The sequence below is a fragment of the Drosophila mauritiana genome, chromosome 2L, assembly GCF_004382145.1.
Source record: "Drosophila mauritiana strain mau12 chromosome 2L, ASM438214v1, whole genome shotgun sequence".
Lineage (NCBI taxonomy): Eukaryota > Metazoa > Arthropoda > Insecta > Diptera > Drosophilidae > Drosophila > Drosophila mauritiana.
Window position 1 is genome coordinate 7,884,055 of NC_046667.1, and position 19,676 is coordinate 7,903,730.

The 19,676-nt window shown below is 48.1% G+C and overlaps 3 protein-coding genes across 3 annotated transcripts; 1 reads left to right on the top strand and 2 right to left on the bottom strand.

Annotated features, from left to right (window-relative positions):
• Positions 1–239: 239 nt before the first annotated feature.
• LOC117140332 (protein purity of essence) lies at positions 240–17,483 on the bottom strand. Its single transcript, XM_033303220.1, has 13 exons — positions 17,317–17,483; positions 17,042–17,136; positions 16,507–16,919; positions 14,094–16,260; positions 13,501–14,028; positions 7,458–13,431; positions 7,196–7,400; positions 6,448–7,140; positions 4,723–6,386; positions 4,185–4,667; positions 2,183–4,127; positions 530–2,126; positions 240–466 (listed from the first exon to the last, which is right to left on the bottom strand). Exons 1-13 carry the CDS (start codon positions 17,433–17,435, stop codon positions 384–386), a joined length of 15,966 nt encoding a protein of 5,321 aa, XP_033159111.1. The 5' UTR covers positions 17,436–17,483; the 3' UTR covers positions 240–383.
• A 268-nt stretch (positions 17,484–17,751) lies between these two features.
• Positions 17,752–18,722, bottom strand: LOC117150225 (mediator of RNA polymerase II transcription subunit 20). Its single transcript, XM_033317021.1, has one exon. It carries the CDS (start codon positions 18,628–18,630, stop codon positions 17,872–17,874), a length of 759 nt encoding a protein of 252 aa, XP_033172912.1. The 5' UTR covers positions 18,631–18,722; the 3' UTR covers positions 17,752–17,871.
• Positions 18,723–18,787: 65 nt separating this feature from the next.
• LOC117150226 (TBP-related factor) lies at positions 18,788–19,586 on the top strand. Its single transcript, XM_033317022.1, has 2 exons — positions 18,788–18,994; positions 19,066–19,586. The coding sequence occupies exons 1-2, from the start codon at positions 18,840–18,842 to the stop codon at positions 19,583–19,585; spliced, it is 675 nt and encodes a 224-aa protein (XP_033172913.1). The 5' UTR covers positions 18,788–18,839; the 3' UTR covers position 19,586.
• The last annotated feature ends 90 nt before the right edge of the window (positions 19,587–19,676 follow it).

Consider the following 19,676-nt stretch of genomic DNA (forward strand, 5'->3'; position numbering starts at 1 on the left):
TATATCGATTTAGTTTACAATTCCCTCCCTATAATGTGGTACTATTTTTGTATATTTGAGTTTACAAAATTAGAGAAATTTTTAGAACTGATGTATATTAGAAATTAATCAATTCGTCCCGTTTTGCAATATATTTATACCCTATTTTATAATTTGTATTTGTTTTTTTGCAATAAAGAAGATATGATATATAAACGAATGACTTTGTGTTTAATTCCAAGCTCAATAAATACAAGCACTTTACCTCATTGTGCAAACGATTAATTTTTATTGATTAAATGTTTAGGATGTGTTAACTATAAATTTATGATGTATGTTTATATATATACGCAGCAATCGCTTACAGTTCTACAATTTATTTGGTTAGAAGCAGCGATTGCATTTTAATTAGAGCTCGATGTTGAAGGCAGGGCAGCGAGGATTTCTTCGATGAAGTTGTCCGGGTGCTCGATGAGATGCAGGAGACCTAAGATGTTGAACAAATTCAATTAAATGACGAAACTCAAATGGAGCTGCCAGGGACACTCACCTGCAACATCACAGAATTCGGCAAAGGAAGTGCACGGCAGGAACTCCTCCGTTAGGGTCTGCAGGATGCTGTCCGTGGACTTGAGCAAAGCCTCATCGTTTTTACGAAGATAGTCGAACAGGGAAATCGGCCAATCCTCCTCCTTGGGCGTGCTTACCGTCTTGAACAGGTTGTCGTAGATCAAGTCCACCAGGGCCCACATCATAAGGAAGGGCTTGTACACATTGTACTCCTTGATCTGGCGGTCTGCCGGAGCCAACAACGCTTTGCACAGCACGGCGGGTGAGACGTGGCGACCCTGGGCAACTGCAATCATCCTCTTCAGATGTGCTAGCTTATGCTTATTCCATAGCTCTCGGCTGTGCAGTGAGAGCGAAATGGTTGCCATGAACAGCGGACCATCCACCTCGTATCCGCATTCCAACCACTTCTCGCTGGGCGGTGCCTGCAAATATGTCAGCAGAGTCTTGCTGTCCCTAGCCGCTGATCGCGAGGAAAGCAACAGATAGACGGAGTAGAAGAGCAGATAGGGTACGAAGTGCATGTTCGATTGCGGACCACCTCCGCCGGCATCGTCGTGGAAGCTGCGTTCCCAAGCAAATCGTACCAACAGCAGCTTCAAGTCATGCACACTGCTGGTGTAGGAGATGTCACAGCGCTGGGTACTCTCCTGCATATAACTACTGTGGCGGGTCATGCAAGCGGAGAAGGCCGCCTCTCCAACGGCGGGTCCCCAAAGGGGCAGCAGCCCATTACATCTGGTGTTGGCATTTTGTAAACTAGCACGCTCCCATTCATCCCTGCCACGTGTCAATCTTATGGCTGATGTGTGGCAGTCCACATGGACCACATTGAAGTGTGTGACGGTGGTATAGCCAATGGTTTTCCTCGACTTCAGCTCAAACTCCTCGACATTGCAGCGCTTGGTGAAGGTGTAGATACCAAGCACCTTATCTGGCTGGCAGGCGTAGCCTTCGCGACAAATAAAGCAAGTCAGTCCTGTTTCGTCGCGCAGTTTTTCGATCTTCTGCAGGATGGAGCCCTTGGCCGTCACCTGGCCCTTTTCATTCGTGCGCATTCCCAATGCATCCAGCTGTTTTTCGCGCGTGGCCATGGCCAACCGCTTCTTCTCTGCCCTGGTGAAGTCACGCACTTGCTGCACCCTCGCTGCTGTGGCCGAATCGGTGGAGAGAGCTTCCAGAAGGTTCTCGGCCAGACTGCCCACATGCTCATCGCTGGATACTTGTTCCAGGCGATGAATAATGGGTATAATGTCCTTGCTAATAGCCACCTGAGTTGCCTCATGATGATTTGAGAGGCCGGTAAGGAAACGAAGAATATACTTCAAGCTTGGCCGCGATATAAATTCTTTTAGCTCATCGGAGTCGGTTCGCAGAAGAGTGGGCTTGACACAAGGCGCATGCTCGGTGATGTAGGCTAGCGATCGCTCAACGATGCCTAGACTTACTATGTAGTCCTTGAGAGTGCCTCCAATGCAGTTGTGCTCAATTTGGTTAGTCAGCACGCAGAACAGTTCCAGCTTGAACTCTTCTTCAGGTGTGCGCTCGTTGTCAAAGCGTTTAAAGTTCAAAGTGTCCTGAAAATGAAATCAATATTAATCCTTGATCGTATAACCTAGAAGTAACACCTTACCTTGAAATGCTCGCAGAGTAGAGCCATCTTCACCTCGTTGCCATAGACCAAAGCAGCTAGGACTCGAATGAGATGGCGTAGCACCGAAGGATTGTTTCTAACATTGGGACAGTCTGTGCACGATATTAGTGCGCTCACATACTCTGGTCCACCGAATGTCAAGGAGAACTGCAGGAACGAGTCCAACGTATCGCTGGCCGCCTTCGATAGTATTGTTTCCATGATCTCCAATAATTGCTCGGTAACCGACGATTGAATCGAATCGTTCTCCGACTGGAGACACATTTGTAGCACCTTAAGCAGCGTGTTGATGGCTCCGATCTCGGGTTGGCAAAGCACCTCTTGGCAACGGCGCACTTTCACACAAATTAGGAATAGCTTCAGCAGTACCTGGATAAGTTCTCGGTTGCGCGATATGCGCTGCAGGCTGCCAATTCTCTCCAACATTACGCGTAGGCCGTTGCAATCAGCCAACACATTTGCCATGCGATACAGCTGCTCGGTGTCCACCTGCTCCTGGCTTTTGTTGTTCAGCGTTTCCACAAATTCCTCTGTGGCGTCTCCCAGGAGACCGCGCATGCGATATACAATTCTCATGGCATCTCGGTCGCCTCCTTCAGCTAACCAAACCTTCTTGTAAACATCCTTAACGGGCAGGTCCAAGCTTATTATCTTGTTGTTGACCAGCAATTCCATGCCATTATCATCTTCCAACAGGGCGATCAGTTCACAATCCGTACAAATCTTATTTTTCACATCCCGCATCAGTGGGCCCAATCCCATTTCACTCGAGGGATAAGGATTGCCCAGCATGCGACCTTGCAGAAAGTCCTCCTGCTGGGGATCTTTCTCTAATGTCATATAGAACTCGCTTTCGTCGTGCTCCTCGGGATGGATAATGGAATATAAGCGCTCGAAGACAAACACCGGTGTTTTGATGTCATTCATGCGGGTCTTCTCTACGGTGTCAATAAGGATTTCCATAAAGGCACGTGTCTCCTCCTCGGTTCCGCTGGTCATATCCTCTAGCATCTCTAACAGCTTCTCCTGCGCGTCGTCGATGAGTCGCGTACGTTGCACCACTAAGCTTCTTAGGGCAAGATAGCTTTCAAGGACTGGCCCTAGCATGCGAGTCTTGTAGGTTCTGCGGATATTTGGACACTCTAGGAGCAGCCACAACAATTCCACATACTGGCGTAGTGCATATCCCAAGGATAAATCTGAAGAAAGCGAGTACTCCTCCATGCGGTGCACCTTGCTGATTTCAATAGCCAGAAGCTGTGAGATTTGACTTAATACTCCTTTCAGGACCAAATACTGCAGCCAGGGTTGCTCTGTGGCCATGTTCTTGTACAGCATTAAGTACTCTGCACTAGCCTCGCCTGCTTCGCCTACATGTTTCAAGAACGATGTCAGCATATTCAGAGCCTGTTGCCGCCGTTCGTTAGTCCGGCTCAAGCTGCTCAGCAAGGAGCAGGCCAGCTGGCGACCCAATCTGGAGTTTGCATTAAATAGCAACGGCTGTATCCACTTGGCGTTGAATACAAGAGGTTTGATCACTCGGTGCTTGTCCAGCACACGTTCCCGCCAGCGTTTTCCGTATTTTTCGCTAAGGAATGCGGCTCGCACCTCCCGCCTGCTCTTTGGCGGTGCTTCAGCTGCAGCTGTTCCGCCTGATGCCGTCACGTTCTGATCCTTGCCATTCTTTAGCTTAGCCTGGCTGTTTGACGGCATCCGCTTGCTCCACGCTGCGTATTCATGATTACGGTCTGAGTTCAGCCAGGCCCTATAGTCCACCGTGTTGCCCTCAAACATCTTCATGCTACACAAATCTGTAGTGGCCACCTTCTGATTGGGCTTGCTGCCGGGCAGAACCGGGCAGATGAGATTCTGCATGATGCGCAGGCAGGGGTGCAGTACTGCTGTTACCGGACCACGAGGCAAACTGTAGAAATAATTGAAATTATATCACATTTATATTATATTCTAATAAAAAACTTACCGGCAGTTGCTAATGAACAGCTCAAAGATGACCTTCAGCTTGTATTCCCAGCAGATGTCGTCCTGGCCCAAGAGCACCTCCAGAAGTGTCATTTCTTGATGCACAGCTGCATCTAAACTTATCAGAGGAATCGATCCCATGAGAGCATTCTTCACCCTAGTGGTTACCAACTGCAACAGATGCATGCATGCCTCGGCATTATCCTTAGTCAGTACGACCAGCAGGTTGCGCACTTCCTCCTGAATTAGGGGAGTGCCTCGTCGCAGGTTGTGCTCAGCCAGTTCACTGACGAGTCCCTGACTATACAAGCACAGGCGACAATCGTAATTGTAAGCCATGGCACGGAGAAGCGTCAGACACTGCTCGGTAGATGCCAGTGCACAGCCGTAGCAGCGATTTGTGGTGGGATTTTCGGCACCAGTCGTCGAGCCGGGATTAACCGGCGGCTGGTCTTGCTGTTGACGATCGTAGGCCACTAGTTCGCTAAAATTAAAATTGTTATTAGCAAAATTTATAATTTCTAAATCACTGATAATACCTTCGACATGCCTTGACCTTCTGAACGATCTTGCTTAGCTCCTCGAAACTGGTGCGCGATTCCACACAGTATTTCTGGGCGAGCAGCTGTACAATCTTGTTTACTTGAGAAGTGCTGTGCACGCTGGCCATGTTGTCCTCGACCATTCGATCACTGGTACGGTGTTCGGCCACCTTTTGAATAAGAAGCTCCAGCATTTGCTTGTTGGTCAGGAGCTGGCGGTAAATTCTATCGGCTCGTTCTAGGGAGCTGTGAATCAGAGAAACGGTCTTGACCCGATCCTCTGCTGATTCTATAGGATCAACAGCGCAGCAAACGCGGGCGTACATGCTGAAATCAAATTTGGCATATTTGCAAAAGCCACAGGAGTGGCACAGGAACGGGTCCTTCTCATCGTAGTTAATGGCCCGGCATTTGTGGCACTGGAACACGTTCTCACCGCAATTTCCGCAGACTCCCGGATATGCCGGCACTGCTGCACTACATCGTGGACATTGTAAATTCTCACTGGATCCACTCACAGTTTCAAAGAAGTCAGCAAACTCGATCATCAAATTGCATGCGGTGATCGGTAGTGGAAAATCGATCTTCAATTCGGTCTGTGCCGATTGCAGGAATACTGTGCGAGCTTTGTGCCACAGAGCTGGGCGATTCTTTAGCTCCACTACAGCCTGGACACTGCGGTTGTTGTAGTAAACATTTATGGTTCTCACCATCTTTGTCCGCTTTAAGTCGGCAATCCGCACGATCAACTTGGAAATAGTATGGCATTGGACTAGCTTGTAAATCATTGTGGTTGTGGTGTACTTCGAGTCCGATTTAACTGATGGCAACTTTATATTAGCCATCGGCACCTCTGGATTGTTGCACACTAAACAAGGTTCCGATTCTAGGTAGTAACCATTTACTTGAAGTATGGACTCCAAGGTAGTGTATATTGGGGCATTTGGATGCTTGCAAAGCAGTTCGTTCTGCTGCCTGAGAACATCCACAGCGCGGGAAACGAACTCTGGCAGTCGCTCTGTTATACTTTTGGTACTTAGGGTTAGATACCCCAATAGGTCGACAAATTGCGCTGTCCTACGACCGTAGGTGGGCACCAACGGCCACAGGTTCCAAAATATGTTGATAAGTTTCTCCCGCTGCCGTTCATTGGCATGCTCAAAGAGTCCGTTCATAAATGAGTGGGCCTGCCATCTCAGCTGACTAATGTTGTTCTCCAACAGGAATATTCGCACAAATCTGATTATCAGCGCATCGCATGCGTATCTAAAGATCTGGTGCACAAAAGTACCACACTGGGCTGGATCGAACTTGGAGTAGTAGGCGTCTGTATCCTCGCTCTTCTCACGATCGGTTCGCAGTTTTCCGGAGGCAGACGAGGTCGATGGCTGCGGCTGTGCCTGCTTAGATCCACTAGGAGCGGGTAAGTTGCAAACGGCCGCCTGTAGCAATTGTATAATAATAGGCGACACGCCATCATCTAACTGGTAACAAGCGATTTCCATCAGCATGGCCAACGCATCTTCATGGACTACGCAGAACTTCTGCCAGTTGCCCGTGCGCATTTGGCTTATATCCTGGCAAGTACGTAGGTGTTCCGTCAACTCTACCAGTGCATCGTACGAAAGCATAGGAGGATTGGCGTTGTAAGGAGCACCAGTCTGAATGCAAAAATAATAATATATTAATATTTAAGAAAATAGTTACAATATAGCATCTCACCTTGCTGCTGACAATGTTGCACACCCGCTTGACCACCCGGAAATGAGCGTCGAGGGAGTGACCGTCGCGATACATGCGGAACTTTTCCTTGCTGCCGCAAATGTACATCAGGAGCTTTCGCACTTGCCGGCGAAGCAGTGTGTTCAGATTTAGCATCATGTACTCACATAGTGTAAAGGTCATGGCTTCGCAGAATCCACTATCGTAGTTATCCGGATGGGCACTACTTAAGCGCAGAATCTGATAGGGCAATCGCACAATAATTTCAGTTAGAAGTCCATCGTAGGACTCGAAAATATCCGGGTAATTTTTCAAATAGTTGTGCGGTATAAGTATGGATATGTCAGGTTTGGGACCATGTTTAATGGGCTTCAGTAGCTGAACTCCGGGACCTGAAGCTCCGCTGCTGGCTTGTGCCGACTGTGAGGCTAATCCGCCACCGGCTGCATAAGGATCTCCCAGCACATTCTTCCAGTGCACCAGAAGTGTGTTTAGTGCTTCTAGGGCGTAAACGAATGCTCCACTCTTACTGAGGACATTTGCTGTGGTACTGGCTACAAAGGAGCTATTGTCCTTAAATTGATGCGGCGGCGATGTTGTTCCAGTTTGCTTTGACTTTGTTTTGCCCATCAGAACTCCGAACAGGGAAAGCAATGCCAGGCGCACCTCATTGCCAGGACACTTTGTCTCCATCTGCAATTTAGATGTTTAGGTATAATTTTTTATACAATATTTTTATTTTATTTACCCTTGCGGCAGCTCCTCGCTTTCCAATTTCCACATAGTCCACTAGAGCAGTAAGCAGTTCGTGGAGCACTTGCTGATCCCTTTCATTGTTTCCATTGAGATCGGTAGTCAACATGAGTATAACCTGGATCAGTGGGATTGCCTGCAGGCCATTGCACAAGTCGAATGTTCCTAGATGTTGGATAATGCTCTCCAGCACAGCAATTCTATAATGGAACATTATTAAAATACACTAACATCATATGATTTATTTTTGCACTTACCTAAGGTCATGTAGTTTGCTGAGCTTATCGTCCTCGTTTGCTTCATTATCCTCACTGCTGCTCATGGCACTCAAAACAGCAACACCACCGGAGCCAGCAACGCCACTGGGACCTGGCTGCTCTTGATCGTCCTTGGTGGATCCCTGACGCGGTGGCGAGGCATTCGCGTGGTCGCCAAAGTTGCTGCTTCTGGCGGACGTTCCACCAATACTCTCTACTCCGCTGCCTCCACTCTCTGATCCACCGCTGCCAGCAGGCTCTGCTGGAGAAGTACGCAATGTCGATCCGTCGGTTGCCACATTGGAACCTTCATCATCATCAGATCCTCCTAGGGAGACATTGGCAGCTGCGTTCACCGCTGCTGCCATGGAAGTAGCTTGACGGATGCCCTGAAGATTGGCCAATCCTTGCTGAAGGGACTGCAAGGCGTTTGCATCCCCACCGTGCTGTTGGAGACTCAATGCGATGGCAATATCCATGATGGCCTCATCGTCGGCATCTTCGGGTAGGCCGAGTAAGCGAGGGAAACCGCCACCCATGAATGCCTCCAGATTGAGCATTTGCTGCTGACCGACTCCTCCTACTCCCACTGCAGCACCCTCCGCGTCCGCATTCGGTTCGGGTAATCCACCTCCTCCGACTGACCCATCAACAACAACGCCAGCTGCTTCCTCGATGATATCACTTGCAGCAGAGGCAGCCGCTGCTTGCAGTGCTTGCATGGCAGACGTTGACGGAGTCGGTGTTGAACATGCTGGGGGTGTAACTATGGCCACCTTTCTGCGCTTCATTCTTGGACTAAGCAAAAGGATCAGGGCCTCTTTGGCGCTGTGGCTAATCACGCTAGCATCATGCTTCAGCAAATCAATAAAGTACTTGGTCATGCGACCAACCTGTCCTGGATCGGCCAAGGCAAAGCCGAACATTATCTCTACCAGACAGTGGACAATGGTCTCCGGCTGGCACAAGCCTCGCTTCACAATATTCACGGGTTCGTCTAGCGCCGGTGTAACCTTATGCAACTCCAAGACAATTCCCATGAGGGTTGGAACAATATCGTAGTTGTTCTCTACGCAGATCTTCGCAAGTGATTGGGGTCGCGCGTTGGCAATGCCACGGACCATGAGAACTAGGCGGTAGAAAGCCTCAGGGTCGATCTCCCGCAGAGATTCAAGTTTTTCAAGCTTCGGCTGCATTGACTGTAGTTCTCTATTTACAAACTGAAGAAGCACTCCATCCTTGTAGTTGTGGTACAATGCCCTGGTTCCATATAGAGTGGCCAGCACGTAGCGAGCCTGGGTCTGAACAGGATTGGGCGTTGGCAGTAGCAATAGGGCACTCGCTGTTTTAACTGCCTTTTGACGCATAGAAGCAGGTACTCCAGATCCCAACAAATGCAGTGCACAATCCATCACTTCCAAAAGGTGATTAGCCATTCGATCCAGCTGAGTAATGCAATTGAATCCTTCTCCAAAGTTAGCGCTACTTGCCTGGGAGGAAGATACTGCTGGCGCACTGGATCCTGGAACAGTAATATCCTCGCTTTCGTCGGGCCAGCCCACCAGCTCTTTCGATTTTCCATATACTTCAATGCAATCCAGTAATGTCACATGCTCCGGATCCGGAGCTTTAGCAAACATTACTTTCAATAGCTTGTCGGACTGGAGCATTTCTTCCCGGGTCAGGGGGATATCGAACCAACGTGCTCTCCTGACCGGTGTGGGTATTGTACGTCCCAGAATGGTCACAGATTGGGGGGCACGCTGTACGTCCTGAGTTCCAACTAACACTCTTATTCCCACGATTACAACATTGGGATCATTATTGATCACCTCTAGAGTAAAGCCATTCGATCGGGTGCTGGCCACAAACATTCCCGTTGAGAACAGGCGCGTCTTTAGTTTTTCTTTGTTGTAAATCTGGAGAAGATCGTTGCCTCCGAATTCCACATCGGCTAGCATGTTGCAGTGCTCGAAAAAGTCAATTGGGAAAACGGGCTGTCCTCCAGCAGTGGGTTGCTTCTGCTGTTGGCTTGCCTTTCTGCTGGTCAACTTTCCAGATGCTGTATTCGATTTGGACTTTGAAGTCGAACAAGATCCTCCTCCCTTAGCCATCAAGGTGGACGAGTACAACTGATTACCAAATGGCTGAACTTGTGGCGATAGCCAGAAGCTAGTGTATTCTGGTTGAGCGGAAAAGATCCTCAAGCTTCCATCCTCGCAGAGTAGCAAAAGCGTAGTTTTTTCCACTCCGGCCACCGCATGACGAATGCCAACAACGTCCATGATTCGTGACTTGGCCGATTGTGCCTTGATCTCTTGCAGGTAAATCCGTTCAGGGGTTATCATCAATATAATCGGGTTATTCGATGTCTGCATGCTGGCGTAAACCAACCCTGGATGCCCTGCAACCTCTGTCCACTGCACCAGAGGCTGCAGTGGTCCTTTCGAAGCTGACTTACTAGCCGAATTGGTGTCCAGGTGGTATATCCCCTTTACGCCTTCATTTACATTGGTGAGTGGTGAAAAGAAGCTTCTTCCGCAAGAATAACTGTAGAAGAGCAGCTGTAGGGTATGAGAATAGTAGATGGATACTCCACCGCCTCCGATATGACCGGCAATATCCTTGATATGTTGGTGGCTCAGTTCCAAAGTGTTGGTTACATAGAAATCTCCATGGACCGCCAGACTCTGTTGATCCAACTGCTGAGTATAGATGTATCCGCTGCTTGCGAAGGTCAGCATGTTGTAGTTGCCATCCTGGTACATGAACGTGCAATCTCTAATTTTGCCAACGGCCACTAGGTAATAGTACTTTGGGCTATATGTATCCACAGCCAAATCGTAAATCTTTACATAATCGGAAGTTACAACGGCAAGAAGGGTCTGTGAGCCAGGCAACCACACAGCTTTCTTGATGTAGTTTCCGTTATCTAGTTGGGGGTTCACTACTATGTGTTCGTTAGTACTGCCACTGCTTGAGAAAGTGAGAACGTGACACTCTTTTAGGCCACAAACTGCAAGGCAATCCTCATTACACGGATTAGCAGCTAGGGAGATAACCGTGCAGGCAATGGGTGCAGAACTCAATTGCGTTAGAGTTAACTTTCTCTTGGAGGCATCTGCCTGCTTCAACAGCGCCGAGAGCTGAAGGATGGTCACCTTTCCCTTCTCGTGGGATACAGCCAACTGTTGACGACGTCCATGTGGCGAGGACAAGCAGCAGAATGCAACACGGCGGACAACTCCAGATGATAGTAGGTGCTTTATAGTCTGACCTTGGTCGCCAGAATAGTTCATTCGAACATTCTCAAAAGCTCCCTCTTGTGAGCCCAAAGTTGCAAACATCAGTTGATCGGTCACCTGGAAGCTCTGTTCAAGCAGGTGGAGTCTCTCCAAGGCCGCAGTTGCTCTCTTGTGGCAGCCGACGATGGAGTATAGCATACAGTTTTCGTTTATTGATGGAAGCAGCAGGTCAAAATACTCTAGGATGCATCTAACGACCAGCAGCCACTGATCCTGGTGCTGAAGGGTCTCTCTGTAAGGTTCCAACAGCTTGGTAAGCACTGCGATCCGTTCGTTAGTCAATGAATCCTTTCGCGTAAGTACTGGCTGGCTAACTGGTAGGCTGCTCCTCTTCTTTCCAGCGAGTAAGCTCATGTGGGACGGTAGATAGCTGCCAATTCCAGCTGAATCTCTGACCTCACTGCTGCCGATACGCCTACTCAACGCCTGACAGGATCCGTCCTCCTTGGCTCCGCAGTCACAGAAGAAATTTCCATATTTGGCGTAACTCACATCATGTCCCTTATGGCAAACCCTTGCGCACACGGAACAGACGCCAACTGTGTTAATCATGTTGCAGGTATGGCAGTGATACCAATGCTGGTTCATGAACTCCTTTTGGGTCTGCGAGAAGGTACACAGCTTGTTATTCAGCGTGTCCTCGTCGGAATCGTCAAGCAACGAGTCTTGCTCGCCTTCCTCGGCTAACTCGTCGTATAGCTCATCAATATCGGTCTGTAGTTCATCATCCCACGGCGGAATATGTTGCCTACTGCCCCGGAAGCCAATGCTCTGAAGAAGTTCGCTTAAATAGCGCAACTGGGCACTTACGTTCTCTGCATGTTTCAAGTGTTTGTCCGGTAATTGCAATTTGGCCAGTTCTAGCCAAAGGAGGGTGGTATTGAACAAGGCGACATGGCCGCGTGCTGGACTGGCGTCAGCTAGAGTAATCATTATTTGTAGTACATCTGCAAAATCGCAGCCTTCTTGGGGCGGTGAAATTAATGTTTGTCCGAGCTGAAGCAATGCTTGGAACAGTGGTGGAGCTATCTGCGATGCTTTGCTTTGATCTTTCACCAATGACTTCACGAAGCTTAAGAGCAACGCGCCATTTCGTTCGCTATCACTATGATCGCAAGCCTGTGAAGATTCTTCCGACGGATTTGGCTGCGCGGCCTGCCACAAACTCAGAATCTGCGATGTATTGGCTGCAGCTCCCCCGGTTCCTGCGTTACTTTCTCCGACTCCCGCTGCAGTTCCGCAATCGTATTCAATTTCCATGGGATCCAACTGGTCTGAGATACTTGGCATAGCCGAAACGGTGGCCATATTTGTTGGAGTCTGAGCATTGCTGCTTGAGCTACTCGACGGCTGCAAAATGCTGGTGAGCATCCGGCAGGTGGTGTCTAATGCCTCGGAGGTGCTTACATCGGTACTCACATTAGGGCCGTAGATAATGTGGCCCAACCATTGCTTTAGACGACCTACGTCAACTGTGGCCAGTTCCGAGAAGCACTCAACCAGATCTTCATGCTGGAACTGTGAATCCGCTTGTAAGGATAGCTGGAAAAGCCGGTTAACAAACTGCAGCATCTTGCGCGCATAGCTAACAGGCAGACTGGTGCCAGTGAACGAGAGCAAAAGTGTGGTAAGACTCCCAGAGCGCTGATCCTTGAAAAACTGGCGCATGGCCTGAACCGCCACAGGCTTTTCCAGCATTTTAAACATAGTTTTAAGCACGGCGAACAGCATGGACTCGTTAAACATAGCACGATCCTGATCAATTGGAGCTCCGCCAGCCTGGGGCTGACGAAGATCGGCAGCAAACTCTTTGAGCATGCGATAGCAATATCCAACCATGTGTTCGTAAAGCAGCAGCTTTTGAGCCTCTTGGGTCAGACCACTAAGGATCTCCCGCAGACAATGCTCGCTGTGTCCTTGCAAGTAATCAGTTCGCATGTCCAGCATTGAGGAGATAAGCAATTGCTTTAGCTGAGTCTCTACTTCTGTGTTCCCGCTGCGATGTGGTAGCAGCAACTCAAACAATTGCAGGATAGACTTTAAGCAGTGCTTCAGAGTGTGCAGGGTAGAGTAATTCGATCCACGTGTCAGCTCAATAATGTGAGCATCTATGACGTTCAAAATATATGGTTCCACCGGATGTTGTTTTCCATTGAATGCAAAATCATTGACCATTAGGCACTTTGGCCACTCGTTTGATATTAGTTGTTTGTCCTCGTTGGGTAGAAGTTTTAGAAAGGCTGCATGGAGTTCTAACATAATTGCTGGCTTATCGCTCACAATGGGCACAATCAGATTCAGTGCCTTCTCCGAAATTGAGCTTGACAACTGCTTCAGCATTTGGCCACGCACGATCACCGAAAGCAATTGGTAGGAATTCATGAGCTTTACCAATAGCTCGTTTACAAGTTGATTATACTTTTGCAAATCGCTTGGCATCTTACCCTCGTCGTCTTGTTTTAATTTTTGATCATCAATTGACTCGTTGGAAGAATAGAGTTCCGGCTCGTTTGACGATGAAGTTAAAGATGTACCAGCGGACTGCTCGCCAGCGGCATCTTCGCTCTCTTTTCGCGGCCACTTGAGGCCCTCCTTGTTTGCCCAGGCTACCGCCTGCATGTGGGCCACCAAAGAATCGAAAAGGATGAGATCGGAGAGGCGGGGAGTTCCTGCAAATTGAATATTTTTAATAGATTGCGGTTTTCTTAATGAGATTATAAGTTATTTTTAGTACTTACCGTTTCCATTCATTTGACTATTGAACGCCTCCACACCAAGAATCGTTTGCTTGAGACTATATTTTATATCGGCACCTATATCGCCCACATGAGTCCACAACGTCTCAGCGTACTGGGTATACATTCCCTGCTTAATTAGGCTGCTAACTACTAGGTAGTGAGAACTGGCCAGGGGTAGCCGTATACTCCAGATAAGTGAGTGCAGATTAGGTGATTGCTCTGCCTTCAGCGACTCCACGTGAGAAGTAGAGGGGGGCAAACCCAAATTTAGCTTCCAGGCAATCGTAAAGCAATACTGTATAGCGCACAGATTGTGCATGCTCGCTTCCTTATCCTTTTCCTTGGAATACATTGACATGTCGGTGATGGATAGTATGTCAGTCAAAGCATCCACCAGTAGCGGATATTTAAGCTTATCCGGTGTGCAGAGAATGAAGTTCCAGGCCAAACCATCCAGCTTAAATTCCTGAGCCCAGTAGGATGTCTCGGGATCACCCATTACCAGAGAGTAAAAAGTTGGGCGAATTGCTGAAAAACAAGATGTTCAAGATAGTTGAGTATCGCTGGAATTCAATATTAAATTCTCCACTTACATGAGCCATATTCGCCGGCCGACTTGCGGAAATTTTCTTCTATATCTTGGCGGCAATAGGAATTCAGTTTGGTTCGGCTATTGAGCAGATCCGTGATCTTTTGGGTGTCCGGCATGCTGCTTACACTAAAAAGATTCCAGCGCACCTGGTCCAGCAATTCCGGAGGCGCATTGTACAAGTGCTTCATAAGATACTCCAAAAAGAGCAGCAAGCGGGACAGCAGCATAATTTGGCTGTTTTTTACAGGTCTATCCTCGCTGATTCCACGACAAACTTCTGCGCAACGGATAACACCGCCAGCCGTCAAAAGCAGAATGGATTTCTTTTGCATCAGATTGAGCGAGTGAAATAGGAAAAGCAGCAGTTGGGCGTGCTCAATGTTAAGGTCTTCATAGTCCGAATCACTGGCGGTATTCGAAGAACAAACTCCTTCCACCAAAGTGTTGATAAGGCGGTGCCACACGGAAAGGCAGGCGGCTTCCTTCTCTTGTGTTGGCTTCAGCAAAAGAATTTGCACCAGTACAGACAGAGTACTCGGATAAACTTGCAGAGGCCAGGTATTAGTATCAGTAGACCATGGCGATATGGACAAGTGCTGCAGCAGATTTGACTGCAATTGCTCGGACAGCAATGAAGTGGAAATCAAATTGTGAATATAGCGGCCTGCAGCTCCCGAAAATCGAATCATCGAGGTCTGCCACTTGGTAGAAGCTCCTGCAGAGGTTCCTGCTCCTGCACTGGCAGCTGGGGCATTTCCCGACCCCTGATCGCTCTCATTTCGCATCACGTCGCGATCGAAATCTTTGATTATATTTGCCATTAACAGCATTTGCTGATCACTAACGCCTGCCTTTACATAGCGCTGCATGTAGGCATGGCGATTGGCCAAAAATTGATCCAGGAAACAGAATATGTCTGCGGCCAAGTCTAAATACTCATGTGGCTCATCTAGCTTGGGAACAAGGGCGCTTTTCTGTTCTCCACGCTCTTGTGTGGATGTGTTTGCGTTATCATCATGGGTTTCTGGAGAAAGAGTTTCCTTAAACCAGTGGCCCAGATAACTTTCACTGTCGTCCTCCTCGGAGTTGTCCGAACAGGAGAGAGAATCGTTGAAATAAGTGGTAGAATCTGAGTAGCTTATGGGTTCGCATTCCGTGCGATCCTTGGCGGAAGCGCGCTTTAAGGTGCATGCCTTGCGATAAGCCACAGTGGCTAGAAAAGTGAAAAGTTGGTGCAGAGTGGCTGTATTCAGCACGCGGACAATCCTCTCCAGCGAACTGTAGTTCTGCAAAATATCGAACTGTGCTGGCTCCGGGAGCTCTGTGGATTCAAGACTCTCTCCGCATGCGGCTTCAACCTTTAGATCTTCTATTAGCTCTGAGAGCAATTTAATGCTGTGGTTAGCAATAGCTGCATTGAGTTCTCCAAATCCTTGCTGTACCTTGAAAAGGTTGACTCTGGCAATAGGTGTAGTAGGAGCGGTTCCAGCCTCACTACCAGGCTTGCTCGCTTTTGCCGCCGACTTCGATGCTGCCTCCGAGCTAGATCCACCGCTTCCAGAGGCTCCCATTGCACCTTGTATACCGCTTATTAGCAGCCAGCTGCCATAGCAGAGATGGTTCTGATATACATGAATCCTTGCCGAAGTCTTGAACATGTGACCAATATTGGAGTAGATTTCTAAAGCCTTGTTCACTATGCAACAGGCCTGATCCTCGAAGTCGTCATGGTCTTTGTTGGATTGCCCACCACTAGAACCTCCTCCTCCGCTTCCTTGACTAGTGGATGCAGTCTGTTTCTGAGAGCTGCTGGCCTGGCTCATACCGAGAACACTGGTGGCTATTGAGGTCAACACAGCATTGTATAGCGCAGCAATACCACACATTGAAAGTCGTTCAATTCTACTGGGAGTCAGTGGCTGCATCTCGATGAGGGCTTGGGCCTGACTCAAAATGGTGAGATCAGTAAGCATGTGATTCATGCTTGATTTCACTGCTGTGGCCTCCACTTGGGTCAGAGGCAAGTAAAGCGATTTACCGCCGTAGATTGTCTCCATGTATTTGGATCGGTATCGATTGAGTATGGGGAGGCTCACACACACATCCAGCAGGGTATCCACTCCGTTTTGCTCCTGGAAGTACTCCACATTGGCCGCCAGGACTTGTTCCTGAAAAAAGAAAGCTTTTAATATTGCGTTTCATATTTTTAAGAAAATGTTAATTTGCTCATAGCGACATAAATTGATCGGATCTGATAATTATCAAACTATTGTTTAACGTCTGTTGTGTTGATACGTAAATGGTTATATTACCATACTACCTCTACTCTATACAAAAGTGATGTATAATAATAATAGACAAATATGCCCAATCTTAAGGACGCTACTTAAACAGGAGTAAAGTTATTTGCTCACAGTGCAGTCGGTGACCTCCTCGCTGAGTGGAACCCAAGTCATCTTGCCGGGCTCTAGGGGAGCAATCAGTTGCTGCAGAATAACCGAGGACAGGTCCGATCGGGAACGCTTAATCTCCGACTTGGGCGACTCCTTGTCGTTGCTGGCCCCACTTCCGGAGGAACTGCTGCTGGGCATAATGCTTTTGGTGGTCGACTCGGGATGTTTGCAGCTTTTTAGAACATTGGCAACCGCATTGTAGTCGAACATGGCTGTCGACGCCGATGTTGGGCACTCCCGGCCCTCGCAGAGCATCTTGAGGGCGCCCAGGAGCCACTTGGTCTCGTAGACGGACACCCTGGGCAGTCTATAGATAATAAACCGGATAAGCACGGCGGTGGCATCGTGCAACTGACAAATCTGCGTCTGGCAAACTGAAAAGCCCCAAGATGATAAATGTAGCGAACGCGAATGGCGCAAGTGAATCACTCGATTCTTGGCCAAACATTTCTTTGTTTTGTTTTCATTTGGCGAAAAATCATTAGGGTGCACTCACTTGTCTTGATTTGCATAAGTTTGTCCGCCGCCAGGGCCGCAAAGGCCGTGTAAAACTGCGTGAAATTGCTTTCCTCCTCGAAAAAGTCATGTTCGCTATGCAAATATCGGAATAGAGCGTTGTTAGTTCTCGATATTAAAGAATTTTCAAAGCTTTTTGCTATTTCGTCACCGGAGCGGCCATATTTAATTTTGCAAGTCACTTTTTGCACTAGCAGAAAATTTTTCACTACGCCATTCGGCAGGCGAAAAGTTCTAGATGGGGTCGTTACTTACCATCGCGTGATCGCTTTGAGCAAATTAACAACTTCGTTCTTGTTCAAGGCTCCTGTACGGTTAAGTAGCAGGGCTTTAACAACGGAATTCCAATCCGTTCCGCCGCTGTGTGCCGACATTATTGTTTAAATATTCTCGTCAATTTGCCCGACAGTATTGGGTACTCGGCCTACTGTGTGGCCAGATTTGATGGACGGTAAAATGTTGTGAGACCAGGGATACCAAACAGCTTTAATCACTGCTTAATGCGATATTCCAATCAGCTGTAAATCAGATGTTAAAAAAAAACATAAATATGTAGTGAATAACCCATATAATATGAAAAAAATGTTCACTGCACAAAATATATAAGCTCTTTGTTTAATTTTATATTAATATATATTTTATTATTTTTTATATTACTATTCCAAAATTTGTAAAGCAAACTAGTGATGCTCGCGTTAAAGTGTGGATTATTTAATTATTAATGACATATTTTTTTGTTTAAATTATCTTCTCTTAATCATCTCAATCGGCTGCAGGCTCATCCGGTGGCTCCAGCTTGACGTCGGCGGATCAGGGTCGATGTAGACCCGCCACCGCCGGCGACATATGCACGTTCGGACCAACCTGTTGGCCACCCGGTCCACTACCCATGCCGCCCATAAGAGTCACATGCTTCCTATAGTTGGTGAACTGCTCCAGGTATTGCTTCACGGTGTCCATTGGCTCGAAGATGTCGTTGTGCTTGGCATGCAGCTGCTGTTGCCCCATTGCCGTCATTATTGTCTGTGGAGCGAAATAGGAGGGAAAGTCCTTGTTCACAGCAATGCCGAGGAATCCCTGCAGCATCTCGCGTATCATCTCCCAGCAGTAGGCCAGAATCACGCACGACTTGTACTCGATTTCGATGAGGATGCCCTTGAAGTGGTCCATCATGGTGACAGAACCGAGCTTGATAACAAAGTCACCATACTCGAAACGAGCGCCACGGGACTCGATTTTGGTCTGCTTTTTGGAGGTGAAGGTGTTGGTCATCTTGAGCATGAGGAGATCGAAGATGTTGTCGGCGACAATGGCCACTTGTTTGCCGGTGCCGTTGTCGATGATCGAGAACGTGGAGGCGGGATACTCGGAGTTGTGTAGGACGTGGACGGCGCGTCCAGGTGCTCCATTGTGCGGCTGTGGCGTCGAGATGAACGTTTCGCAGTCCACCAGAAATTGGCCGGCATGTGTGGCGCCCAGGGCGAGCAGACGCTTGCTCAGCTGATCAATTATGTGCGCACCTGATTTGCCCTCGGGCAAGGGATATGGCTGAAGTATAGTTACTCCCATACTTTATGCAATAATTTAAGTTTTTAAGTTTTATTAATTTTGTTTACAAATCTTGCAAGCTAAAAGCGACCAGTGTGACCAGTGCTGACCTTTTAGTCATGAGAAAAGTTAGCCAAATAAAAATACCAAACCGGCATACAATTTTCGTCAGCAATAAAATAGGACAACACTGGTCACGTAGCGTGCGGATTTGTTTATAATTTTCGGCAATGCAGTTTCACTTTAAAGTCGCGGACGCTGAAAGGGACAGGGACAATGTGGCTGCGACCAGCAACGCCGGCGCAAATCCGCACGCAGCCCTGCAGCCGCAGCAGCCCGTTGCCCTGGTGGAGCCCAAGGATGCACAACATGAGATACGATTGCAGTTGGTTGACGACTTTTCAGAGGCACTTCATGAAATAAATAGAAAACCATTGATGCATTCATCACTTGCAGGAATATCGTGGCCACCTTCTCGGTGAACTGTGAACTGGATCTCAAGGCAATCAACTCGCGCACGAGGAACTCGGAGTACTCGCCCAAGCGCTTTCGGGGCGTCATCATGCGGATGCACTCGCCCAGGTGCACAGCGCTGATATTCCGAACGGGCAAGGTCATCTGCACGGGTGCACGCAACGAGATTGAGGCGGACATTGGATCGCGAAAGTTCGCACGCATCCTGCAGAAGCTTGGATTCCCCGTGAAGTTCATGGAATACAAGCTGCAGAACATTGTAGCCACCGTTGATCTGCGCTTCCCCATTCGCCTAGAAAACCTCAACCAGGTGCACGGCCAGTTCAGTTCCTACGAGCCGGAGATGTTTCCAGGCCTCATCTATCGCATGGTCAAGCCGCGCATCGTTCTCCTCATCTTCGTCAACGGAAAGGTTGTATTCACCGGCGCCAAGTCGCGCAAGGACATCATGGACTGCCTGGAGGCGATATCACCTATTTTACTAAGTTTTCGCAAGACGTAGTTGTCTCTACACATCCAAATGTTTTTGTTTAGCTTAGTTATTCCATAAGTATAATATTTTTAATATATTTACCCTAAGTTTTTTAGTAAAA